This window comes from Pseudophryne corroboree, chromosome 7 (genome assembly GCF_028390025.1).
Source record: "Pseudophryne corroboree isolate aPseCor3 chromosome 7, aPseCor3.hap2, whole genome shotgun sequence".
Taxonomy (NCBI): Eukaryota; Metazoa; Chordata; class Amphibia; order Anura; family Myobatrachidae; genus Pseudophryne; species Pseudophryne corroboree.
In genome coordinates this window covers 213,870,276-213,898,180 of record NC_086450.1, presented here as the reverse complement: position 1 = coordinate 213,898,180, position 27,905 = coordinate 213,870,276, and the positions used below count along the sequence as shown (strand labels likewise).

General features: G+C 46.7%; 1 protein-coding gene across 1 annotated transcript in view; it reads left to right on the top strand.

The window, feature by feature from the left end:
- The first annotated feature begins 12,034 nt into the window (after positions 1-12,034).
- GYPC (glycophorin C (Gerbich blood group)) overlaps positions 12,035-27,905 on the top strand; it is a 144,444-nt gene continuing 128,573 nt past the window's right edge. Inside the window, exons 1-2 of the mRNA XM_063933979.1 lie at positions 12,035-12,092; positions 13,171-13,292. Coding sequence (XP_063790049.1) covers positions 13,256-13,292 — 37 coding nt within the window. The 5' untranslated portion in view covers positions 12,035-12,092; positions 13,171-13,255. The remainder of the gene's footprint in view (positions 12,093-13,170; positions 13,293-27,905) is intronic.

Below are 27,905 nucleotides of genomic sequence, written 5' to 3'. Positions count from 1 at the left end.
GAAGACTGACAGCAGAATCCCAACAGATACTGTTTTTCACCTTACCCCTAATCCTAACCCACCCCTCCGGCAGCCTAACCATAACATCTGTTTGCACCTGGGTCCACCACGTGCAAGTTCCGCCACTGTGCCAGTTTATAAAGACTACGGTAGGGATATGCTAACCTCTCCCGCTGCGGTATTAGGGTTATCTCTGCGCTCCCGGTGTTTACTCCTCGTTAGTTGTTTTCCTCCTACTGCCCGGCGCTCCCCAACGACCCCTGTAGTTTCCGCGTCACGCTGGTCGTCACTGCGGTCTGCCATAATCACCGCCGTGGCCACTGATCCCTCCGCAGCGGTTGTTCAGCGCTGCGCTCCCCGTCAGTGAGTCGCGCATGTGCAGTAGTCGCAGTAGTAGGAAGCACTGGGGAGTGCCGGGCAGCAGGAGGAAAACAACTAACGAGGAGTAAACACCGGGAGTGCAGAGATAACCCTAATACCGCAGCGGAGAGGTTAGTACATCCCGACCTAATATACGGATAAAGAACATTTGTAATAAGCAATTTGTTTATTTATTTATTTACTTATTTTTCTGCAGCGTGGTACATTGGTTTCCACAGGGAAACATCAGGGTGTAGCAATGGATCTTGATCCAGGCAAAAACAGACTAAAGCTTTAGACTGTCCCAGGATGCATTGGAGCCTCCTCTATAACCCCGCCTCCAGGCCCTGTGAGCTCAGTTTCGAGTTGGTGCCCTGCAGAGCAGGTCACTTAACAGGGGTGCTGCACTAAGCAGTCCTGAAAAAGCTTTTAATTAGAAGACTTCAAGGGCCGCAGCACTTATATGTCAGAGTGACATTCTGTGCTGCAGCTCAGTCACCTCCCCAGCGGCGTTGCATACTCCCGCTGGCTAAGTTCCAGGGCACTTGCGGCGGGGACGCTCCGGCATTGGGCACACGGTCGCAGCGCTCTCCTGGTTCGCGTGGCTGCTACGAAGGGAGGAGGTAAGAGGTTCCCCTAGGTGGGACCCATCATTACATCGCGTTCCGATCGCAGTCTAGGGAGATGGACTGCGACGCTTGCGTGGACACTGTCACCGAGCAGGGACCCCACTATATCCACCAGGGCATAGGAGTACAGGTCGGGTGTACTAATGCCCACTTTAATAAGACTCCATAGTACCAGGTGGTGAGGACCAGCATAGGGGAGGCGGCGCTTGACCTGTAGCCCCTCCCCCGGCCCAGGGCGCCATCTACTGCTGGTGTTCCTGCCCTGGAGCTGCCTCACGCTCTCCCTCACTCCCTGACTGAGACGCTGGGTGCCATCTTCTAAGCATGGCTGCGACTGGTCTCCGGGACTATAGGGCAAGGTCTCCCCTGTAAATCCGCCTGTAAATCAGCGCTGTGATTTTACAGACACTTAAGTATTCTACATGTCGATATAAAGACAGCGTTAGTTAAGAACAAGTGTACCTGTGCCAGAATACATTTTTCAAGTATTCTGATATATACATCCGGTCTCAGACCGCGCTTTGTTTTATATATATATATATATATATATATCTCCTATATAATAGCCGAAATCTGTGACTCTGTGCCTGTGTGTATAACGCTGGGCGTGACTAGCAGCTCTCATTGGGTTAGCAGCAGGTCTATCACACCCAGTCCACAGCTGATTGGGCGAGAAATGCCCTCCCACACAGGTTACAATCAATGGGAGGCTCTGCCCTTTGGCTGCTGTGTGTTCCCAGAGCAGGATTAACAATGGGGCTGATAGATCTGCAGCTCCAGCTCCACACCCCAAAATAGGCCCACTGCATCTGCAGCAACATACCCTCCAACAATTTACACATAAAAATCGGGACAAATTCAAAAAGGTGGCATGGCCACGCCCCTTTTCCTATTCTTTCAAAGGAAGTTTGGAGAGCCTAAAATCGGTACAGACCATAATGGTACAGATGGAGGGTATGCTACTGCATCTGCAGCAACTCTCTGCGCTGATGATTGGGAAAAAAATCCTTTTACTGCAGCGTCCTATGTCCTGCTGCCAGTCCGCCTGCCCCCTCCGGCATCAACAATCCCCACTCCCTAGCCGTGGCGCAGGTGGAAAAAAAGCTGCTGCGGCCACCGGCATAGATTTGTATGAAAGCGGTGCAGCGGAAGCATACATGCCTACATTGTAGCTGCTCCCTCCGGGAGGGAGCAGCCTGATCATATAGGAGGGGGCATGGAGGAGTCTGTATGGAGGCGTGGAGAAGGCGGTACAGGGTGTGGTGATGCGATTGCGTCATCGTAGCCACGCCCCCCACTTTACAATGCCCAAATTACCAGCACAAATTTTTTGTGATGGGATGCCGCTGTGACCGTGTCCTGCGGCGAGCAGTGGAGTGTTGCGGGGGTGTGCACCACGCGGGAGACTTGACCACTTTTCCCAGTGGTCCAGGAGTGCCACCCGATTTTCGGGAGCCTCCCGGATTTTCCGGAAGAGTGGGCAATTATGAGCAGTAGGCTTTCATAGCCTTCCCTGCGCCGCATACTCTCTGAGCCCCGGAGCCTCCTCTGAGCTTGATGTCACAGAAGTGCCTCCCCGCCACAGCCGCTCCCAGATCCCCAGAGGCCCTGACTCTGCAACACAGCACCTGTAATGGATAGAGTGGGTGATATCGCAGAGAGTAATATCTGGACGCTGAATCAATGTAAAAGGTAACAGTGCTGTGCAGTGCAGTGGGTGTGCAGTGTCATTGATACTGCACAGCACTCACACCTTTTACATTAATTCAGTGAGTCAGTCAGTTCTGCCAGCCAGTCACTATTGTTAGCGCCGGTGTCCCAACGCGCCGCATTACAGGGAAGTAGACGCACTCAATAAACTACAGCTCCCAGCAGCCCTTAGCACCAAAGCATTTCGGCACTAAGGGCTGCTGGGAGCTGTAGTTTATTGAGTGCATCTTCTTCCCTGTAATGAGGTGTGTTGGGACACCGGCCCTAACAATAGTGACTGGCTGCTTGGCTGCTGTTCGAGTCTCCAAGAGAGCCATTGCCAAAAGGAGGACAGCAGCTTAGCTGCTTCCAGGAGGAGAAGCAGGAGGAGCATTACACGCCCTTCCCCCACTCGCACTACCTTCGGGTCCCATCCGCAGCACCCCCATGCCCCCCTCCACCACCTGCGGTGGCTCTGGACCCCCTCCCCCACCTGCAGCACCCCTACACCCGCATCTCCCACACCCGCGGCACCACCGCACCCGCCCCTCCCCCACCCGCGGCACCCCTGCAACCGCTCCTCCCCCAAGCGTGGTGGCTTCAGACCCCCACCTGTGGCACCCAAGCACCCGCCTCTCCCCCACCTGCGGCAGCACCCCAGCTACCACCCCTCCCCCGCCCATGGTATCCCTGGACCCCTTCCCCCATCTGCGTCTCCCCGCACCCACCACTCCCCCAACCACAGCACCTACGAGGGGATTCATCAGGGCCTGCGTGTGCTGTTCACGCCGTTGCAAGGGGCTATAACCCCTTAACCATCGCATGCCCTTTGTCCGTGCAATATTTAACCACTCACAGAATTATGATTGGAGGTAATACTCCATATAATAAAAATACTGCATGCCCCAAGGGCGTGTAAGGGTTAAGGGGGCATAGCCCCTTACGACGGTGTGAACAGCACCCGTAGGGCGCGATGAATCACCTAGTATATATATATATATATATATATATACCTATATACTAGTCGAGTGCAGTTTTATTGACTTGCTAAAATAACTATGGCCCTCATTCCGAGTTGTTCGCTTGCTAGATGCTTTTAGCAGCATTGCACACGCTAAGCCGCCGCCTACTGGGAGTGTATCTTAGCTTACCAGAATTGCGAACGAAAGATTTGCATAATTGCGAATAGAAATTTCTTTGCAGTTTCTGAGTAGCTCGGGACTTACTCTGCCACTGCGATCAGTTCAGTCAGTTTCGTTCCTGGTTTGACGTCACAAACACACCCAGCGTTCGCCCAGACACTCCCCCATTTCTTCAGACTCTCCCGCGTTTTTCCCAGAAACGGCAGCATTTTTCCGCACACACCCATAAAATGGCCAGTTTCCGCCCAGAAACACCCACTTCCTGTCAATCCCACTCCGATCACCAGAAAGATGAAAAATCCTCATTATGCCGTGAGTAAAATACCTAACTTTTGTGTAAAATAACTAAGCGCATGCGCTCTGCGAACCTTGCGCATGCGCAGTAAGCGACTAATCGCAATCTAGCGAAACTCGGCAACGAGCGAACAACTCGGAATGACCCCCTATCTGCATTGTCACTGTGACTGTGTGTGCCTGTATCTGATGTGTGGATTTCACTTTCAGCGTATCCCAGCATTCACTGTATTCTGTACCCTAAGGGACTAGGTGCGTCTGGTTCACATATATAATGCGTATATATATACGTTAAGTGTATTCTACTGTGTACTCAGTCACATAATACCGGATTTAATCGCTGGTGTTGTGTACTGTGTACGCAGTCACATAGAACCGGATTTATTCGCTGGTGTTGTGTAGTGTGTGCGTTGTCACATACTAGGGGATTGATTTACAGGCCTTTAGTATGTGTCTGGCTGTATCGTACTAATATGCGCTGCTGTTACATATCTGAAAATGTCTAACAAAAAGGGCAGGAAATATGAGAACGCTCCTGCATCATGCAGCGCATGCACCAAGGATTTGCCTGAAAGGAAGTTTTTGTATGAGGGTCTGTGTACTACGTACCATACGCAGGCTTGGACTGGCCCACAGGGGTGCAGGGGAAACCACCGGTGGGCCCTACTGCCTGGTGGCCCACCTCCTGCTCTAAGGATCAGGTTCCAGACTGTGCACTTGAATTATACATTATACATATGTTACCTTATACTGGACTGTGGTGTATTTTCTACAGTGCATTGCTGTTATTAATCTGTTATTAATCTGGTACATTATAATGCATGCAGCAGCTGAATTTACTGTATATATTTATGAAGAGCCCCAGACGTTGCACTCTCTAATGGTTAGTCAAACCAATGAGGTGGTAGGCCACACCCCCTCTGCAGATTGGCCACACCCCTAAACATGGGTCCCTACCACTGCATTCCCCCGGAGGGCCCTACATGCCCCAGTCTGACACTGACCATACGTACCCAGTTAGGAGCCACCTTGGGCGGCGTTCTCATCTACAGTATGTTAATTATGCTTGTGACCTCCTGTGCCATTACAGTCACATATTGTCCCTATGGTAAATACGCCTTGGGTGGATAATTTGTCTACCCAGTTGTAGCAATTGAATCAATTCTTGGTTAGACATAAGACTGCCCCAAGTCACTCTCATGTCATGGGGTCATCTAATCAGGCTACTTCCTCCTCACAATCCACTAATCTCTCAGAAGATTCTTCTGATTATGACAGGGAGCATACTGTCCCGTCAAAAACTGACACAGCTGCTTCTGACGAGAAACTACAACACAGGTTGATGTCACTGACCTAGTGGTTGTTATTAAGCAGATCCTGCAAATATCAGATGATGATGAGGATTCCACTACGGTGTCTAAGAAACCTGATAAGTTTAAAGGTCAGAGGGTAACTAAAACATTATTGCCGCATTCTGACCATTTAGTGGACATACAACAAGAACTCTGGATTGCTCCAGGGAAGAAATTCTCACTGTCTAAAAGGATGGTAGCTCGCTATCCTCTCCCTGCAGAGTTGTTTAAAAAGTGGGAAAATTCACAGACGGTGGATTCCCATGTCACCCGTTTGGTGGTGTCATCTATTCTGCCTGTCACCACTGTCACCACACTGAAGGAACCGACAGATAAGCGTGTGGAGGGATGCCTGAAGTCTATTTTCTCCCTTACAGGTGCTGTACATAGACTCACTATAGCAGCCTCCTGGGCTGCAAAAGGTATTGAAGCATGGGTTCAGGCATTAGAGGATGAGTTGCCCCCGGATATATCTGACAATGCCAGTCTATTCCTGTCTCATATTACCATCACCGCCTATTACTACATACAGGAGGAGTCCTCTGAGGCAGGTGTATTGGATGCCAAGGCAGCAACTACGTCCATCCTGGCTCGTCGTATTCTGTGGTTGAGGTCATGGAAGGTGGACCTGGACTCCAAAAAGGGAGACATCTTATTTGGGGAGGACCTCAATAAAATTGTGGATTACTTAGCGGCTGCTAAGACTGCTTTTCTCCCTAATACTACTCCTTCGACACAGAAGGCAAAAGGTACCACTTTTCGCTCCTTTCGACCTCAAGGGAAAGCAAAAGGTCAGGCATACCCGAAACAATCTCATGCTTCCAAAACCACAAAGCCCAAGGCAAAACAATCTTTGGCAGCCCATCAGCCTGCTTCTAAACACAACAAGCCTGCCGCATGACGGGCGGGCCTCCCCCTGGGGACCCCAGGGTGGGAGGCAAACTTCTGAGATTGACCCAGGTCTAGTAAAAGACCACTTCAGATGCTTGGGTCAGAGAAGTTGTCTCTCAAGGGTACACAGTCTCTTTCAAGAGGCGTCCCCCTCACCAGTTTTGCACCACGGTTATCCCTTCGGATCCGTTAAAGGCGCTAGCTCTACAATTTGTTATGCGTTCCCTCCTGGAGACAGGAGTGGTGGTGCCGGTACCTCTATCCCAGAGAGGCAGAGGATATTACTCGACCCTGTTTCTAGTACCGAAACCCAATGGGTCTTTCCGGCCCATATACAACCCTCAAATCACTGAACAAGTTTGTGAGAGTGTCCAAGTTCCGTATGGAAACAATGCGCTCAATTGTACTGGCCATGGAACCCGGAGACTATATGGTATCCCTGGATATACAAGATGCTTACCTGCATATACCTATTGCCATATCGCATCAGCAATATCTGCGGTTTGTTATTGGCAACATCCACTATCAGTTCCAGGCTCTGCCATTTGGACTGGCCACGGCTCCTCGAATCTTCACCAAGGCTATGGCTGTGATGATGGCTCATCTCCGTCACCAGGGAGTCAGGATTCTGCCGTATCTGGATGACTTGCTGATTCTGGCAAACTTCCACGATGTACTCCTCAGTCATCTGCAACTGACGGTAAACTTCCTACAAGCCCACGGGTGGCTCATCAACTGGAAGAAGTCCTCGCTGGTCCCAGCTCAAAGCATGGTGCACCTGGGGGCACTGCTGGACACACACAGTCAACGGCTGTTTCTGTCTCCAGAGAAGGTCCTAAAGCTTCAGGACAGGATCAGATACTTCCTCTCTCGCCCAAGAATGTCGATAATCTCGGCGATGCAAGTACTAGGCCTAATGGTGTCGGCTTTTGACATGGTAGAGTACGCTCAATTTCATTCCTGCCCTCTGCAGAGGTTAATCCTTTTCAAGTGGTATGCCTACATCATCGTATCAGGTCTCACATGATCTCCTTGACTCCAGAGGTTCGCCTGTCGCTGACCTGGTGGCTACAGGACCAGCAGTTGAGCAGTAGCTGTCGCTTCTGGATCCCCAACTGGGTCCTACTGACTACGGATGCCAGTCTGAATGATTGGGACGCAGTGTTGGAGCAACACTCTTTCCAGGGTCGGTGGACCAAGGAGGAATCACTCTTTCCGATAAACATTCTGGAATTACGGGCAGTGTTCAATGATTTGTTTCTCGCCCTGCCTCTGTTACAGAACAGGCCTGTTCAAGTACAGTCAGACAACGCCACCACGGTGGCATACATAAACCAACAAGGTGGCACTCAAATCCGCATGGCAATGATGGAAGTGTCCGGTCTTCGGATCAAGGACCAGGAATCCTCAAGCAGCGCTCGTGGATACACTGGCAATTCCATGGAACTTTCGGCTGCCCTAAGTGTTCCCTCCAGTGTCTCTCCTGCACAGGGTGTTACGGAAGTTAAAACAAAAAGGAGAAATACTACTTCTAGTCGCTCCAGTGTGGCCCAGATGGCATTGGTTCTCAGACCTGCAGGGTCTTTCGATAGAGCATCCTATTCTTCTTCCTCAATGCCCAGACCTCCTCGTTCAGGGCCCTTGTGTCTACCCCAGGCATTCCCAACCACGGTCCTCAAGGCACAACAACAGTGCAGGTTTTAGTGATATCCAGGCTCCAGCACAGGTGACTTAATTAGTAGCTCAGTTATTTTGATTTAACCATCTGTGCTGCAGCCTGGATATCATTAAAACCTGCATTGTTGGTGTGCCTTGAGGACCGTGGTTGAAAATGCCTGGTCTACTGGACCTGGCCAGACTGGCTTTGACGGCATGGCTCTTAAAGCATCACTCTTGAAGGCCAAAGGATTCTCCGAGGTGGTTATCCAAACTATGCTGAAGGCCCGCAAACCGGCATCTGCGCGGATTTATTACAGTGTCTGGAATTCTTACTTCACCTGGTGTGCTGCTAAGAATTGCGACGCATACAAATTCAGATCTTCAAGACTTCTGGCTTTTCTGCAACAAGGCCTGGACTTAGGCCTTCGTCTGGCCTCCCTCAAGGTTCATATCTCTGCCTTGTCGGTGTGGTTGCAGAGAAATTTTTTGTCTATTCCTGACGTTCATAATTTCACTCAGGGTGTTTTACGGATTCAGCCTCCCTATGTCCCTCCTGTGGCTCCATGTGATCTGTCTATTGTCCTGCATACCCTGCAAGAGTCTCCATTTGAACCTCTTGAATCAGTGGACCTTAAATGGCTCACGGTCAAGGTCTTGTTCCTACTGGCTATTGCCTCTGCTAGGAGGGTGTCAGACCTAAGCTCTCTGTCCTGTCATCCACCCTTTCTGATATTTCACCGTGACCTAGCGGTTCTTAGTACTCGCCCTGGTTATTTGCCTAAGGTGGTGTCATCTTTCCACCTTAACCAAGAGATTGTAGTTTTGGCCTTTTTCTCTTCTGATTTGTCCTCCAAAGAGCGGTCTTTGGATGTGGTAAGGGCTCTCCGTATTTATATGGAGAGGACTGCCTCTCTCAGGTGGTCAGATACCCTTTTTGTACTGTATGGTTTTCACAAACGTGGCTGGCCTGCGAATAAGCAAACCTTGGCCAGATGGATTAGAATGGTGATTGCAAAAGCCTATGCGCAGGCTTGACTTCCAGCTCCTGCTGCTATCAAAGCCCATTCTACTCGGTCTGTTGGACCTTCTTAGGCGGCCCGCCAAGAGGCGCGTCCGCTGAACAATTGTGCAAGGCGGCTACGTGGTCCTCAGTGAACACGTTCATTGGGTTCTATGCCTTCCATACTTCCACCTCCCAGGATGCTTTCTTTGGACACCGGGTTCTCATACCCGCTACGGCGCGTCCCCTCCCATGAGGAACTGCTTCAGGACATCCCAAATGTTTCCCTATGGAAACCAATGTACCCCGCTGCAGAAAAGGAGATTTATGGTAGACTTACCATGGTTAAATCTCTTTCTGCGTGGTACATTGGTTCCACAGGGCGCCCACCCTGACGCATCTAGCTTCTATGGGTTTGTATGGCATTAGCCGCTAGTCCCTTCTCCTGTCGTGAGAACGTGGATCTAGTGACTAACATATGCCTTCTCTTTTACCTGGTCCTGCATTGGACTGGTTAACAAAACTGAGCTCACAGTGCCTGGAGGCAGGGTTATAGAGGAGGCCGCAATGCATCCTGGGACAGTCTAAAGCTTTAGTCTGTTGGTGCCTGGCTCAAGATCCATCTCTACACCCCAATGTTTCCCTGTGGAATGAATGTACTTCGCAGAAAGAGATTAAACCATGGTAAGTCTACCATAAATCTCCTTATTTCCAGGGCAAATAGAGAGAATCCTTGAAAAACAAGCTGCCCACGACAACCAATAAGCTTCTAGTTAACATTTACCATGTTAACTCTATAAAACCATAGCTAGAAGCTTATTGGATGCCATGTGCAACTTCTCCACCTGTCCTCTTCAGAAGGTGTATTACATATCCGATGTAGGGCCTAATTCAGATCTGATCGCAGCAACAAATTTGTTACTATGTGCACTGCAGGGGTGGGGTGTGGGGGGGTGAGGGGGCAGATGTAACATGTGCAGAGAGAGTTAGATTTGGGTGGGGTGTGTTCAAACTGAAATCTAAATTGCAGTGTAAAAATAAAGCAGCCAGTATTTACCCTGTAGAGAAACAATATAACCCACCCAAATCTAACTCTCTCTGCACATGTTATATCTGCCCCACCCGCAGTGCTCATGGTTTTGCCCATTAGCTAACAAATTTGCTGCTGCGATCAGATCTGAATTAGGCCCGTAAACACTGAGAAAGGGCTATTCTTAGCTACTTCACATAAATAGACTCCTAGGCTGTTGAGGGGGGAGCACATGTCAATGGGCACAATAAAAATAGCATCTCTTGATGAGTGAAATGCTGGGTGGTATTTAGTAATGAGAAATAAAGTCAACAAACTGAGCCTCTGACCCTTTGTAATTTATTACTGTGAAACATGGGGGAGTATACAATTAGCGCTGAAATCGCTGCAATTTACCGCAGTTGCCGTTTTTGCCATTTATGCGGTGAAAAGTCCATTTTCGCAGTATGTGTGCTCCCACGATTCGCTCTATTCATATGCACATTAGCGAAAACGGGACTGTCGCGAAAATTGGTGCCGAAAGTGAAAAATTGGTAAAAAAGTATAAAAGTTTATTATTAGTTATAATAAAAGTATTTCTGGAACTTAAATTGGGTCAAATGGCTGTTATATGCATTTTTTGTAAAAAAAAAAAACAACCAAAAAACAAAGAAAGCTATTTTTTTACAGCAAAATAAGTGCTAAAATTAAACTTGGGGTACATAAAAATGGGTACAGTATAAGTATATATTTGGGTAATTTTAGGGGACTTTTTTTTTTAAAAAAGTGGAAACAGACTGATTACTCCCATCTGCAAGTCTAAAAACACTTGTTCCACTCATTAAGCACCCCAATATTCCTGTCCCATACCTTGTACCCCAATTTCCATCATTTTGCACTTTTTCACCCAAAAAATGACGTCATTATTGACCAATTCAAAATAATTAAAAACTTCTAAGTGCCTAATTAGTCATTCAGGGGGTTGTCCCTGGTGGTTCAGAACCAAATCACAACATTTTTTTTACTGAAAATAGGGATTTTCCCCAAGTTTATCACCTGTTCAGAGTTGGTGAACTGAAATTCGCTGTAAAATTAGCGCGAAAACATTTTTTGTGGACAATTGAATAGGCGTTTGGCGAAATTACCACGAATCATGGTAATTTTGCCTCTTTTTTCCAGCGAGAACGCATTTTCGACAGTAATTGAATACACCATATAGACTACTATATCTATGTACACAGGCTAATTTTTTCTGCATTAAGCTGTAATATCCTGTACATTTAATAAAGTGAAATTATAGATAGGTGCCCCATGTGTCCCTGTTTTCATAGAACACATTCTCTTACAGTAACTGTGAATGCAATTGTTCCCAGTAATGTTCCTTGTATTCGTTATACGATCGCATACCTGGTTTATTGCATTTGGCACCTGCAAGCAAGAATATTGTGACCAAGCAAACTGAGCTGGCTTTCTAGTCTTAAAAAACAGTTGCTCTAAACATGCCCAATACATACCCCTCTCTGTAGAAGTAAGATTCTACCGTGCATTGCAGTATTTGTCATGGGCAATGAAATAGTTAAAAAGATTTGCAGCTGCCGGTAGAAGTCTGTGCAACTCTAAATGCAATCGCTCAAGTACTGTAAGTTTCCCACAATGTTAAGCTCACTCAGTGCACAACCACAGGACTCTGCAGTCTCTATCTTAATGTCACAGATTACAGTGGCCTAATTCTCAAGCTATGAAACAGCATGTGCCAGCAGGTTTTCTCTGCAGTGTAACTGGTACTTATCAGTCTATCATATAAGATACTCCATGTGATTTCAGTGGTTACATGTTTAAAAAGCATCCTCACATCCTGACAGCGAAAGCAGGACAGTAGAGACTAAAGAGCCTTGTCGGGAGCAGGTACTTTTCAGGGGGCGTGGCCTACTCTTAAGAGGCGTGGTCCCGCACACTTAGAAAAACATACAGAAAAAATAGTACTTTAAGTACCTCCCTGGCCACAGTGCAGCCGAGTGCACAGCATCATGCTGGGTTGAGGAGAAGAGCTGTAAGTGCTGCTGCCAGGTAAGGGGGGATGGAGACTTAGGTCCCCTCTGCGCTCCTCCATCATGCCTGGGCCTGGGTAAACAGTACTTGCCCCCACCCTCTCGGCACCACTGGCTGAAAAACAAAACTTCTCATTATGGGATCTATGTACTAAACTACCCCTTAGCGCAGAGAAGCAGTCGCTCCTTCATTGCCTGTTACCTGTGCAAAACAGGAATCGACTATATCGTTTTTTTTATTAAAAATAGTTCTGCTGACAAGGATGAACATAAAGTCACTCCCTCGTCGGTGACAGTACTCACACTTTAGCGCTTCCTGACGGGTTTCGAGCATGCGCAAAACCCATCCAACAACTAATACAAATGTGTCCTCACACATCTTTGCCTATAACTGCTGCATGGTGTTGTACCTGTGCATACGCATCCCGGCAAAGCATACTGTACCAGCAGCAGGCTTTTGTTACGCTATTGTTCGTGGGCGTGGGCGTGCAAATATTGTTTACAAAGACATTTTATGATTAATGTGCACAATATAAAATATACATCACAATATTAGATGGCACTACTGTTTATAAAATCAGTTCTGCCGAGCAATAACAGATATCCATGTGAGCAAAGCCGCAGGCAAACGCTACTTTATTATATTTTTGGATACTGATTATTGTTCAGCTACTAATTCCACTGGCCACCAGACTGTGTCATTTTATGCAGCATTTATGATAGCTGTGTAGCCACAGTGATGAGATATCGCCCCTAAGATTTCCAAATGCTTTAATAGACTGTAAGCTCATCGGGTACCACATTAAGTTAGTCCTTTAAGTTCTGTATAACTGCCTATTGTATCTTGTATAATTAGTATGTATTATGTTCATCTTTGTATATAATGTATTCCATCATCTCTGAGAGGTGAAATACAGTTTTGTTTTGTTGTACTCTGGAAACTCTGCAAAAGTTGTTGAGTACTTTCTTCTGCCAGAAGTGCAACCCTAAAGGCAGAGTCAGTTTAAAAACAGTTCCTGTTATCTGTACTCCCCTGCCCCTCCCCTCCCCTCCTGGTATGATCTGCAGCTCTGACACATGTGTTGTTTCTATTGCAGTTTACAGAGTGTCAGGAACCAGAGTCAGGAACCAGAGCTCTTCCTTCAAGCCCCTGTGCGACCACCCCAGAAGACTCCTGTAACAATGTCTTCAATTAACCAGAGTAGCATCAATCCTCCATGTGAGTATGGGCCAACACTGTGCTGTACATACCTCCCACTTCTTGTAACCTCTTCACTGCCAGAGACCTAGTTACAGGTTCCCTGGGGCACACAAAAGACTAACAGTCACCAATAGTGTTTCGCTTTTATATGTTATTTCTGTTGTACTGTCTTACTTAGCACTGTTTCAGGTACCTCGTGAGTTAAACCCGTTTTTTAGCCAGTATTAATGTCTACAAAATGAATACATAGAAAATTTCACTTTTTCAGTCGTGTGATAAGTTTATGTACAGGATCTGATCTTATGCGTTGTCTGGTATTCCTTTATCATGTGCCTTCAGTCCCGTATGAATCTAACTGTGCAGGCGTATCCCAAAAGACTGTAGTCCTAGTTTGCAGCTAAGTGTGGAGAACAGAATTGCAGAGGAAGTGTCACAATTTTCTAAAAATATTCTGTAATTTCACTGGGGATTAAAAGAATGACACATTGGGAATGCTGGATGGCACGATACTTAGGATTTATATCTCTGTGGAGTTACCAGGCTCGATGTGAAACACTGGACAGATGCCAGGAGAGTCACACTTCAGTGGGATTTAAGTTTTGACCTGGGGTAACTGTGTGCCATTTCTGGAGTTTGCCAGGCTGTAATCCCAGCAAGATCTTGTCTGTCATTCTTGAGGCTGAATTCATGTCTGATACTAAATGCTTAGCCAAAAAGTCTGTTATTTAGACATACTGTAGTACCCCTGGCATTGAGTTGTTTCATTTTTGACAGTAGTTTGATAACATTTGGAGCTTACTTGGAGTTTCCGTAGGCCATCAGATTGCATCCATATAGTAAACCCATATGGATAAAACTATATGTGCTGTAAAACACAAACAGAATGCCTTGGTAGTGTGTATAAGTAGTGGGTATAACTTAAGGCCTTAATCATCTTCTTGTCAAATATTGGGTGCCTGCATGGAAATGACACATTGCTATTGTATCAGTTAAATTTTCTACTTAAAGTGGATCATATTTACAGATGCCTTTTTGCCATTTTGCACTTGTGTGCCTACTGTAGGTGGTCTGTCCGCAGCATGTCTAAGTGCACTCTATGGGGTGAATCCAATTAGCTGCAATGATATCGCGGGTGCAAATCATTGCGGCAGCCCAAACTCGCTGAAAAGTGGTCGCTGACCCTTAGGATAGCGAGCAATTTTGAATGAATTCACGCAGAATCCAGGCTGCGAAGGTGCGAGAACGGGTGCCATTGCCTGCGTTTAAACGCCGCAGCACTTTGCACCCTTTGCAGCTAATTGGATTGACCTCTATATGTGTGATGGCATATCCAACCTACATTTCCAGAATGGTCAGCCAGTCATCTGAGAATGGGTCATACTGGTAATTGTAGTTCAACAACAGCATAAGATTCAGAAGAATTAGAGGAGGAAAAAGACTTTATTTGAAAATATTCAGCTGACACAGAAATCTAGACAAAATATCGACATAGTAATAAATCAGTTTAAAAGAAAATTCAATTTAGTGTGATGATTTTTATCACAGGGCAGAAAATGTTCAGCTTGGTAATAATGTCAGCGGAATATAAAAACCTGAAAAGCTAAAATGCAATCATATCACTTGGGAAAAGGAGTAACGGTGGTGAGGCATGCTACAATATTACAGGCCATGCCAGACAATATGCACTTTTAGCATGTGTGGCCCTAAAATGTCTGTGGCCTTAATTAAACTTTAAACTGCAATATTACAGTAGGTTCTATTTACACCAGGGTCAGTTTTAAGGTCACATGGGCCTTGGGATCAAAATGATCAAGGGCCTATTGTAAGAACTGGATGTGATGTGACAGAATACATACTACTGTAAATGCCGGCGGTCGGGATGCCGGCTGTCACATGACCATGGCACTTTTAGCATGTGTGGCCCTAAAATGTCTGTGGCCTTGATTAAGCCTCAAACTGCAATATTACAGTAGGTTCTATTGACAATAAATATTTTTATCACACCCTAAAGCTAACTTTAGGGGGGGTGGCGACTAGGACTAACCTCCCCATCCCCTTCCCCCGGCCCCCCAGTGCCTAACCTTCCCTCCGGGCCCTAACCCTAACCCAGGACCCTGATACTCCCCATCAGGATGTCAGCTGCCGGTGACCCTGAGTGGTGTCGGGATTCTGGCATTGGTCACATGAGGTCTGTTTTTATCTAGAGGTCTGGAGCTGCTGTTCCATCCACCCCATTGTTAATCTGGCCCTGGGATGCTCTATTTACACAGAAAATTAAACAATCGATTGCTTAGTAGGCCTGATTCGGAATTGTATGCAAACCCGATGTTTGCGTATCAATACGATGTTTGCGGTCTGTGCGTGTGTGGGACACATACTGCGCATGTGCAGAATGGGTCCTGCGTTATCGCTTAAAGTCCTCCCTTAGCAGAAGCATGATTGATATGATGCGGCAATTGGGGGTGGAGTGGGTGCAGCTATCAGGACCGCACTAGGGAACCGATTCAGACCTAATAGCTGTTGTGTGAAATTGCACAGCGGCCGATCATCGAATGACTGCACATGCATATGCACCAAAATGCGCATGCGCGTTGACAAACAGCGACAGGATGGTGCAAAAATTTCAATAGCACGGGCGTTTGCAAGATGATTGACAGGAAGAGGATGTTTTGGGGAGGTAACTGGCTGTTTTCAGGGAGTGTCAGGAAAAACGCAGGCATTCCCACTCGTTTTCAGGTCGAGTGTGTGATGTCAGCTACGGCCCCGAACAGCCTGTTTGTATCGCACTGGAGGAGTAAGTATTGAGCTACGCACAGACTGCACACACTGCACAGAATGGGAAAAACATTCGATGGAGAGTCTGATGCTAATGGTTTTGCAGCTGTCCGCTTGCAGGTGTTCAATTGCATACTTGCACATGGCGCATTTTCACTCCCCCTGGGCGGTGACTATCTGATCGCAGGACAGTGTAATTTGCAGCACAGCGATCAGGTCTGAATTAGGCCCTAGGGACGCAGACTTCCTGGACCCAGCAGCTTATGTAGACTGGCCGAGGGCAGTAACCACAATGGTCGCAATGGTAATCTGATGCTGCATCTTCGGATGCAGTACTCGGATAGCAGATGCATTCAGGAGGCATCTATTTCTAACAGATGCCTCCTGCGCATTTGAATTTTAATTGTACAGCTTCCTTGCGGCTGTACAATACCAAACACATCGGAATGAGGCCCAGTATGTTCAGTGGATCAGCTTCATTCTACTTGGTCACATATTTGTGGATGAAATTAGACAGTGATCCTATCACTGGGCTTTGCAGTATGCGGCAGGGGCACAGTGTGTGTGTCCATCTTAAATGTCAGAGCTGAGTAAAATTTTCAGAACTAATTTGCTAAATATTTCCTCTGTTTAACACTTGGATGCAATATTTTGCATATTTTGCTGGTGGAATTTGGCTATAAGTGTTCCCAGTATCGCTCCAACCACCCCACATGGCATAATGAGCTTAATGTTGTTGTACCCAGCACTAATCCTAGACTACAGTATACATTCTGCAAAATGCAGATTTACAACTACGTATAGGGCCTTATTCAGGATTGAACGCTATGGCTGCGATCGCTCACACGGCTATTTTTTGCCACCTGCGCACACGCAGCGACTGCAGTGCGCGACTATCATGATGCTATCACATCCCTGAAGGATGCGTTCGCATCATGATTGACAGACAACGGGCATCTGGGGGTGGCTACGCGGCATTGGGGGGGATGAGGTGTTGCAGGAAACGTAGGCGTGTCATGGCCATTTTTGGTGCTGGCCAATGACATCTCCTGCGATTGGAAACATGGTGCCGGACTGCCTGCATATGCAGCCATGCTGCGTAGGGAGGGGTCAACCTCTATTTGAGGTTTACTCGATGCAATCGCAATTGACTTGCGACCGCATCACTGGGCGACCCTCAGCATGTGATTTCAGTGGTTGCTTATTTTTTTAGTGGGCGCAGATTTTGCTACAATAGGAAAATCTGCAACCAACTCTGAATAACCCCCACAGTGCTTAATGGTGAAGCAAGGCAAAGGCTGAACACTATACTGCTGTAGCTTTGCACCTGTGTGAGAAAAGTTGTTCTGCATCTAACCTCGATTGCAAAAAGGTTTTCTGTTACTTTGCTTATTATCAGTGAGAAGTCCACTTTACTGTATGTCAAAGCAGTTACCGAAGGAGACTTGTCTCAGGCACTAAAATCAGATTGTAAGCTTTGTTCTTCGTAGAGGCCGCTTTGCAGGAGTGTAAAGAATAAACACATAAATATAGTATTTTTAAATTTAGGCTTTTCATTTTTAAATGATTTAATGCATATCTTGACAGAACTTATTGTAAATTGCATTATATTTGATTTCCGTTACCTACTGTACAGTGCCAGGCTTTTGCAGTGTCTTTCAACAGATGGGAATGGTAGTTTATCTGGTATGCATAGGGAAAAGAATCTCCCTCCTCTATCACAACTATAGCTCAAATGTTTTCCTAAAACATTTGTCAATTTACTTGTCTCTATTACTGCATACCCTCCAACTGTACCTTTTTAGCAGGTACAGAACCTTTTTTTTATGGTCTGTACACACCCCCTTTCTTAATTTGTACTGATTTTTATGTGTAAAATGTTGGAGGGTATGTTACTGATAGCCCTGTTATATAAGGCAATTGGCTGTTTACTGGGTTTACTGCTCCTTTGGATAAGCAGGAGAGAGAGCAATACGTTTAGCACACCCATGATATAGCGTGATTGATGCTACTGTATCCCACCAGCCTTATGTTCAGCTTCCCCCATACTCTCATGTACAGAGTCCTCGGGCTATCCTTACACACATTCTAGTATGTTATGGAGCAGCTACCATCACACTCAATTAGCTTCCCATCTGTCCTTTAATGGCCCAACAGTCAATCTTTTTGCTAATCCAAACAGGATATTCCTGCATCCTGTCTCAATCCTGTTGGGATCCTGGGCGTAGGTTTACTTACACTTAAAAAAAACCAACCACGATGCTGTGTTTAAAAACGCAAAACATTTCTGTGAGACAATCATCTGCAGAGCAGGAGGTCACCTCTTCCGTCTCTCGGTGATATTAATGCCAGTATTACCATTTCCGAGCGAGAACATGCTGTAAGCTCTTAGGTCAAGTGGGAACTGAACACAGACAGAATGATCATTTCTGTTCAGTTTATAGGCTAGGTGCGTCATCGCTTGGAGAGTGATAAAATGGAGAGAGGAAAAGCACCAGCCGGTCAGCTCCTGTCATTTTGCAAACACAGCCTGTGGCATTGCAGTTATGAGCTGATTGGTACTTTATCTCTCCATTTTATCACTCTCCAATCAATGACGCATCTATGTCTTCTCTGAGCCATGTTGTGGATTAATATTGAGTCACAGTATGAAAGGTGATGTGTATGCCACAAAGAATACACTTACAGGAACAGTGGTAGTTAATCAGTGGCATACCATCTGTTTAGGAACTAGAAGTATCAGCATGCCCTCTGCTGCAATCCATAGTGCAACAGGCATTTTGAAGTCCTACACCTGTTTGCATGTTATACTTTTTAACCCTATAGTATTTGTAAAAGGGAATGTCCATCCCTTTATTTTGTGCCTCTGCTATTAAGATAGGGATTTCTTTTAGCGTTATTTAGTATAAATAATGGCATATTACATGTTATTAATAGCATAATGAGAAACTTTTAAAAACAAAACAGTGTCCATGAGTTCATTCAGAGGGCCTGGGCCAGAGGTGGACACAGTGTTGATGCAGATGCAGTGGAGCGTTTTTTGACCACTGTGCATGTGTCACACCCATACTGCACATGCCGATTAATTAGGGATGGCAGATGCAGTGAGGATTTATTTGTAAAGTGATTGACTAGTGACATTTGGTGGAGGTAACGAGTGTGGCTACAGAAATTCAGACGTGTTTCCACCATTTTCTGGGAATGGCCTAGTCAGCCACTGCGAATTTACAAAATATTTAGGGATGTATTTACCGTAATTAGTGCACTTTTTGACCATTTTTAGGTCGAATATACATTCAACCTATTCAATGCCCGTACCGTTTATTCGACTGGTCGAAAATCTGGCACTGATGAAAACAATGTGTATGGGCAAATTTGCCGTCGATACACGTGTTTTGGGAAATTTGTGGGTGTTTTCGCCCATTTTTGGCGCAATTTTCACCCATGCCGTTTCACTTTTTTTTTAGCTGAATCGGCATGGGCGAAAATGGATTAAAAAATGGGCGAAAATGCCTCCAATTGAATACCCTGTGTCGAATTAGTGCCAGTTTTTTCGACCATTTGAAAATGGCACTTAATTGAATACCCCCCATAGAGTTCTCAAGATGGAGCAGCAAAGGAAAGTCACCAGGAGTTGTCCTTCCCAGAAGGTAAATGGTACACAGAAATAAAAATCATTGAAATACCGCACTCCACTGTTGGAATAGATGATTATTTTTTATGTGAATACTTGTTTATTGGTGGTCATTCCGAGTTGTTCGCGCGGTAATTTTATTCGCATCGCAGCGATTTTCCGCTAACTGCGCATGCGCAATGTTCGCACTGCGACTGCGCCAAGTAAATTTGCTATGCAGTTAGGTATTTTACTCACGGCATTACAAGGTTTTTTCTTCGTTCTGGTGATCGTAATGTGATTGACAGGAAGTGGGTGTTTCTGGGCGGAAACAGGCCGTTTTATGGGAGTGTTTGGAAAAACGCGGGAGTGGCTGGAGAAACGGAGGAGTGTCTGGGCGAACGCTGGGTGTGTTTGTGACGTCAAACCAGGAACGACAAGCACTGAACTGATCGCACTGGAAGAGTAAGTCTCGAGCTACTCAGAAACTGCACAGAGAAATCTTTTCGCAATATTGCGAATCTTTCGTTCGCAATTTTGATAAGCTAAGATTCACTCCCAGTAGGCGGCGGCTTAGCGTGTGCAAAGCTGCTAAAAGCAGCTTGCGAGCGAACAACTCGGAATGAGGGCCATTGTCAGTTACTACAGTTAAGGAGAAACAGGGGCAGATTTATTAAGCCTGGTGAAGTGATAAAGTGCAAGGTGATAACGCACCAGCCAGTCAGCTTCTGTCATTTTTCAAACCCAGCCTGTAACATGGAAGTTAGGAGCTGATTGTCTGGTGCTTTATCATCTTCCACTTTTATCACTTCACAAGGCTTAATAAATCTGCCCCACAGGGCCTAATTCATCATGGATCACTAATCTGAGATATTGCAGTTGTCTGTGAGTAGAAAGGCGCCACCTTGACAGAAAGAAGAAACGGCCTGTGCAAATTTGTGAATGCATCGCAGATCGATATCCATTCACAGATGCATACGCAATTTCTGGAACATCGAAGAGTCTTTGCATTCTGAGCAAATGTGAGTAGGTCTGAGGCTGCCACTAATCTGCGACTGAGATGGTCTGGAAGTGGTCTGCGCTGACGTCAGAGACCCTCCCCAAAAACGCCTGGGCAAACCTGCGTGTTTTCTGACATACCCAGAAAATGGCAGGTTTCCTCCCAGAAACGCCAGCATCCTGTCAGTCAAACAGCGGCAACATTGCGTTTAGGATCTATACTTATTTACCCGCGCATGTGCGCAATGTGAACGTACGCATGTGCAGTCGTTCGATAATCGCTCCATTTTGTGAATTCTCTAAATACAGTAGCAATCCATGCTGACTTAGGCCCACATTGCTCATAAACAATACCAATAAGCTTGTATGTGGATGAACTGCTGCCAGGTGGTGTAGTCCAGGAGGTAAGCTGGCTCCTAGAGTGCCTCTTTCCATCAAACTAGACAGGTACTAAGGTTATCCCAGAAATGGATTTATGCTCATTTTATTTTATTATTTTTCTTTGTGTTTTATATTCTTTTGTTGATACTTTTGTCTTCAGTCACCAACATTTTTAATCTATACATATACTATAACTAGCAATTTTTCTTTTGAGAAATATACTTCTAGGGACTGTTTATGAACTATGGAAAATGTTCAGAATTTTTGTCTGTTTGTTGTCTGTTCGTTCCGGCATCACACAAACTACTGGATGAATTTGGATGACATTTTCATTGTTGTATAGCTTAGTGACCTAGAAAGAAACTAAGGTATATATGACTTTGATGTGACATCAGGGAGAGGAGCAATGAAGGAAATACTAGACACTTGACACCCAGGACCAGCTGCTTCTCCCATGGGCAGCTTTAAGTGGCTTACTCACAAGTTAGTAGCCCCAAGCATCCTTTTGTTTTAAGCCCCAAAGGAAAACCTGCAAATATTGGGCCCGATAAAGACCTGAATGCTGTTGTGCAAATTCACACGGCGGGTGATTATTAATTGACTGCGCATACACATGGATTGTAGTGCGCACGCTCAAGGCCAAAATGCAAAAAAATCCTGCAACTTTTTTGATCTATAGGTGCACGCAAGTTGATTGACAGAAAGCGGACGTTTGGTGGTGGTGACTGGACGTTTTCTGGTAGTGTCTGAAAAAACGCAGGCATGCCCAAGCGTTCTCAGGGAGGGTGTGTGACGTCATCTCCAACCCCGATCAATTTGTGAAAATATTGAATCGGAGTGACATGCTGGACAATCTGTAATGCCCGACCGATCGATAATTTTGGATCAGTCGTCCACATACACGCTGCAGTTATCTGCCCGATCTGCTGTTATCGGGCGGATCGGAGAGGTAATTGTAGCGCGTATGCCCAGCATTTAATGGCACTACTGTCTTTGTAAAATTCATTCCACTAAGCAATAACAGATGTGAGCAAAGACGTGGGCAAATGCTAGTATGAAAATAAGAGCAAAGGGAGTACCAAATGAATGCAATAGGCCCAGTGGTGGCTGCAATCTTTTTATGGCAGGAGGGCCCTTGCAGCTGTCCTGTCCATGGTCCGGCCATGCGCATGCTCAATGCATCTGAAAGGGCCCATGACTAGTGCCTGCGTATGGAGCTGGATTGTGACTACTATCCACACTTATTGGCGGGGGGGGAGGAGTTGTCAATTTTATTGAAAGGGTTGGGGAGGAGGGAGATCAGCTGTCAATTCTTTTGATCAGGCCCACACAACTCAGTTGCCCTGGGGCTTCCACAAGCCTTAATTCTGCCCTGCATGCGCACAAACACCAGCTTCTACGGACTGTATTGGTTGGAGCCCTAGAAGCCAGGTAGGGATAATGAAGTCCCACTTGAATGAGAGCTGAATTTACCTAGTTGCCAGGATGAGAGAAGGAGAGCATACCGTACTTCCCACTTGTCCCGATTTTAGCAGATAGTTTCATTTTTCAGCATTGTCCCATTCGCGGGCCGCAGTGTCCTGTGTTGGGGAGGGAGTTGGGAGACCCCCTCTCACTTGCTGCTTTGCTTAGAGCATCAGTGAATAGATGCTGTGCGAACACGTCTATTCAACGTGGGAGGGGAAATGGGCAACAGGTCACAGAGCACTTGATTTACCCACAGTGACAAAAACGGGTTGTGGCTGGCGATCGTGGCATTCAGTGAGGCCACGCCCTGAGGCCACATCCGATGCACACATTAGTCCTTCTTTCCATCGGCACAATGTTGGGAGGTATGGGAGAGTGTGCAGGGCAGGGACACACGAGTATCAGGTTGCATGAGCTGTCGATGGAGCTTTATGACCAGAAGAGAGAGAGGGTGAAAGGGCTGTAAGTGACCCAAGGATCCCAGCTTCCCCCCCCCCTCTTCCCGCCCCCCTCCATACACAGCATACTAGATTGACATGTCACAGGTCCCCCTGTGTAAGTAGTACAGAGGCTGCTGCTATTCTTGCATGTAGGAGATTATGGGATCATATTCATCATAAATTCTACAAAAGTAGGTGAAAATATTCATTCATTCATCATGAAGGTAATGCAGGAGATATCATAGATATATTCTGCTAACCTTTCTCTCCCGAGCTGGCCCAGCATTCCCATACACTAGTATGAGGACCTCATTCATCAAGCTCCGATAATACAATATTTTCGGGCCTTGAGTGCGGGAATATTCGCCATCTTCAGATGGAGAATGCTCCCTCACCCCTGCTGCTTACCTATGGGAAGCAGGTCCAGCTTCCTTCATCATTGTCATTCATCTTCTGTTGGTCGTTGGGTGATTTTGCGTTGCGTGACCCCTGGTTCGCTAGTGCTAGCTGTTATGAACCACAGGTAGTGGTTCATTCCTATTTTATGTTTATAGTTCTCTTGCAGGCCAGGATTTCCCTTTGCTCTGGTTTAGAAGATTATTGTTTGTTGTCAGTGGTGAGTCTGTGTAATTGCAGCCTGTTTCCATGTGGTTGGCCTCACCTGTCTACTAATTGCATCTTGTCAGTTTGGAGTCATGCAGCAGGGCAGCTGCACGACATAATTAATTAGTCCTCTCTGTTATATGTTGGCTCAGTGCAATTCACAGACGCTGGTGATATTTCTAGGTTTCCAGTCTTCCAGAGTGCTTGAGTTCTGAGCTTGTTCCTGCCAGTTCCTGAGCTCCTGTCTAGCAGTGTCTGTCTAGCTGCTTCCTGTGTCGATTCCTGTGTCAGTCCCTGTGTCGATTCCTGTGTCTGATCCCGTGTCCTGCCGTGAAGCGTTCCTGTCCAGAAGTCCTGTGGCTTTGCCTATGCCTGGTCGAGTTTCTGGCTTCTTGGTGTCCACCGGTCTGTCGTTTGGGATTCTGCCTGTCCTCCAGTTCTGAGAGTCTGTGTCGGCAGCATTGGGGGTTCCTGTCCGTTTGCCAGTATTTGTACCGGTTCCGTGAGTAGCGGCTTTTCCGCGTCCGTCGGCCTAGGCCGCTGTATTCCTTGGTTGTATCTGTCACTGGTGTTTTGCAGAGGGTTCTGCTTATGCTGTCACCGCCGGTACACAAAAGTATTGTGTCGGCGTGTGGTCAGCATTTCCTTTGTTGTTCTTTTCCTTTGGCGGCAAGCCGCACATACATTTAGTTTTAGCCTAGTTAGTAGCCCCTGGCTTTGGTTGTTTCAGTTAGAGGGCCCCTTGTTATTACCCTGTCTCAGTTCACGCTTTGTCTCTCTTTAAGACCTGAGGGGGCATCGGAGTTGGGCAGACCTAATCCGCCCTTCAAACGCGGCTGCCATGGGCCCAAGAAACCATAGTCCTGCAAGCGTGAATTGACAACACGGGTAAAACAACGGAGGTAGGGTGCCAGGGGCTATTCCCGTTCCATTTCACCAAATCCAGTATTACGTCCTGGTGCTCTGGACTCACTTCATAACATCTCCCTTGTTCTGAGCACCAGGAACCTAACACTAGCATTGACAGGTAGTGCTGAAAAATTTGTGGAGACAGCTGATTTTCCCATCAGCTGTTTCCGCGCTGGAGCAATAATGTATTGCTCCGGCACTCGCAGCAAGTCAGAATGTTAATTGTTGGGCGCGACCCGGCACCCGATAGTTAACATGATGAATATTCCCCTATGATAGATTATTTTTCTATGTGTATTGTAAGGTTGTTTACTTTCCACTGCAAGAAAACTTTATACAATAGTTGCCTTTGAAATATGTGGCACCATAAACAGTACAGAGACATTAGTAAACCATCAGTTTAAATCTAACATACATTAAAATACACAATCTAATATACATGCTTTGTGCAGTGCAGTCCCATAGTAGGGGTGGGCAGAATAATGAGTGTAGGCAGAGCTGACAAGAGGGGCGGCCACCTGTCGTAAGTGCCCTGAGCCCCACCAAGGCTTAATCTCCCTGACTGGAGGGCACTGCTGAACATGGTACAGACTAGAAAACACCTACTCCTGGGACTACCTGTGTGGCTGTAATCAGGGCTGCCGACAGCTCTGCTGGTCAACTTCTTACTAGCAGGTTGAGCGCCGCTCAAGAGGCTCAGGGCAGGCAGGTCAGAAGAGTAGATCCGGGGTGATCCCCCTTCCACACCCGCACATCACGCAGGGAGAGAGAACTAAGTGGACAACCCAAAAGGCCCGGACCAGGTAAACAGTACCAGCTCCCCCCTCTCGGAGGCAAGTGCTATGATTAGCAGAGGATCCGGTCAGGTTACCAACGGTTGGGATCCCGAATGTCATAATTCCGACGCCAGAATCCCGTCACTTCTTGGAATGCCGGTGCCAGCATTTGAGCCCCAACCCATTAGCAGACAGTGCTTCTTCTAATTGGAAGCCAATGTCAGTGCCAGGGAACTGGGGGTGACGCATTTTACAGGGGGGACTGCACTAAAAGGGCCTGTGGGTGGCACAGGTACTGGGGAAGTAGTAACAGTCCTAGGCTAAAGTTCTAATATACAGTATATAACAGCCTAAAGTTACTAATATATCTCCTAGAGATGTGAGGTCCGGTTCTCAAGAAATCCGAAACCACCTGAATTTTGTGGATCTAAAATGAGCCAAAACCTGGTCCAGATCTCCGGAGAAGATGCGGACCGAATTGAGTCCTGGTTCAGATCTTTACACAGAAATAACATACTTTTTGCTGTTGTTATCAATTAAAAAATAAATAAATCTGGAACCAATCCAATACCAGTGAGGTGTTTTTAGCAAAACCAAACCCTCTATCAAATTAGAACCAAAGCCATAAAAAATGGGCTAGCGCACATCTCTAATATCACCAATATAGCCTGTTTTTCTAGTAAAAGGTGCTATCAGTACACAACAAACTGTTATAAATGATTTGACATCATGATGTATGGATGTGTCCTCATACAACTAGCCTCAGTATGCCATATACCACAAGATGCCTGGCATGAGGGAGCTGGCAGTTCCTGGGCAGCTCTGCTAATCTCTGTCATCTTTTTTTTGCCTGAAATGCACAAGCAGTTTATGCTGATTAAAATGATGTGCAGGATGCCTATATTCTGTATGTGACTGAGGCAGTATCTGCATACGAAATGCTACGTTACAGTGATTTCCAGAAAAACACTAACGTAGCATTATGTATGCAGATACTGTACATCCGCAGTCACATACAGAATATAAGCATGCCACATATCATTTTAATCAGGATAAGCTGCTTGTGTGTCCTATTCACATAGGATAATAATAATTATTATTATTTTATTTATATAGCGCTCTTTCTCCAACAGGACTCAAGGCGCTTTACAGACGTCAAAACAATGCACATAGGCCCTCATTCCGAGTTGTTCGCTCGCTAGCCACTTTTCGCAGCAGTGCACACGCTAAGCCGCCGCCCTCTGGGAGTGAATCTTAGCTTAGCAGAATTGCGAACAAAGCAGTTTCTGAGTAGCTCCAGACTTACTCTTCCAGTGCGATCAGTTCAGTGCTTGTCGTTCCTGGTTTGACGTCACAAACACACCCAGCGTTCGCCCAGACACTCCCCCGTTTCTCCAGCCACTCCCGCGTTTTTCCCAGAAACGGCAGCGTTTTTACACACACTCCCATAAAACGGCCAGTTTCCGCCCAGAAACACCCACTTCCTGTCAATCACATTACGATCACCAGAACGAAGAAAAAACCTCGTAATGCCGTGAGTAAAATACCAAACTTCATAGCAAATTTACTTGGCGCAGTCGCAGTACGAACATTGCGCATGCGCAATTAGCGGAAAATCGCTGCGATGCGAAGAAAATTACAGAGCGAACAACTCGGAATGACCACCAGATTGCGATCAGCTCAGTCCGTTTAGTTCCTGGTTTGATGTCACAAACACGCCCTGCATTCGGCCAGCCACTCCCCCGTTTCTCCAGACACTCCCGCGTTTTTCACTGACACGCCTGCGTTTTTTAGCACACTCCTGGAAAACGCTCAGTTACCACCCAGAAACCCAGAAGTTTTTAGTTAAATAACTAAGCGCATTCGCGCTGCGTACCATGCGCATGCGCATTTTGCAACAAATCACAGCATAGCGAAAATCATCAACGAGCGAACAACTCGGAATGACCCCCTATGTGCCTAATTCAGACTTGATCGTAGCCGCGCAAAATTTTGCACGGCTATGATCAGTTACTCAGACATGTGGGGGGACGCCCAGCACAGGGCTAGTCCGCCCCGCATTTCTGGCTCTGCCCCGCCGCACAAGTACAAAAGCATCGTACAGCAGCGAGGCTTTTGTACTTGACGAGTAGCTCCCTACCAGCGCAGCTCCTGCGCACTGGCAGGGAGCTACTCGTTGCTGTCCAGATTGCAGCGGCTGTGTGTGACATCACGCAGCCACCGCAGCCCACCCCCGCACAGTCCGGCCACGCCTGCGTTGCCCGGACTGCACCCCTAAAATGGTGGCCAAACGCCGCCAGCCAGTCCCCTCCCGCCCTGCGACCGCTTCTGCCTGTCAATCAAGCAGAGGCGATCGCAGGGCTGAGATGGCCGTCAGCTGTCTGGCACAGCAGCAATCAGGTCTGAATTAGGAATTGGAAAAAGTCACACAGAAAGACGCTCAGCGATACCAAGTCCTGCCACAGTATGGTGTGACTAGAAAGGCTGTGTAACGTTACAGCAGCAAGGATGTAGGAGGACACATCTGTATTTTGTACTTTATGCATTCTATTAACAGAGGAAGAAATAACAGGCTCAGTTTTGCTGCCAGAAACTGTGTTGAGCTGGGACCTTGTGCAGCAGCTGTTGGTGCAGTCAGATTACTCAATTCATAATTAACTTGTTTTTA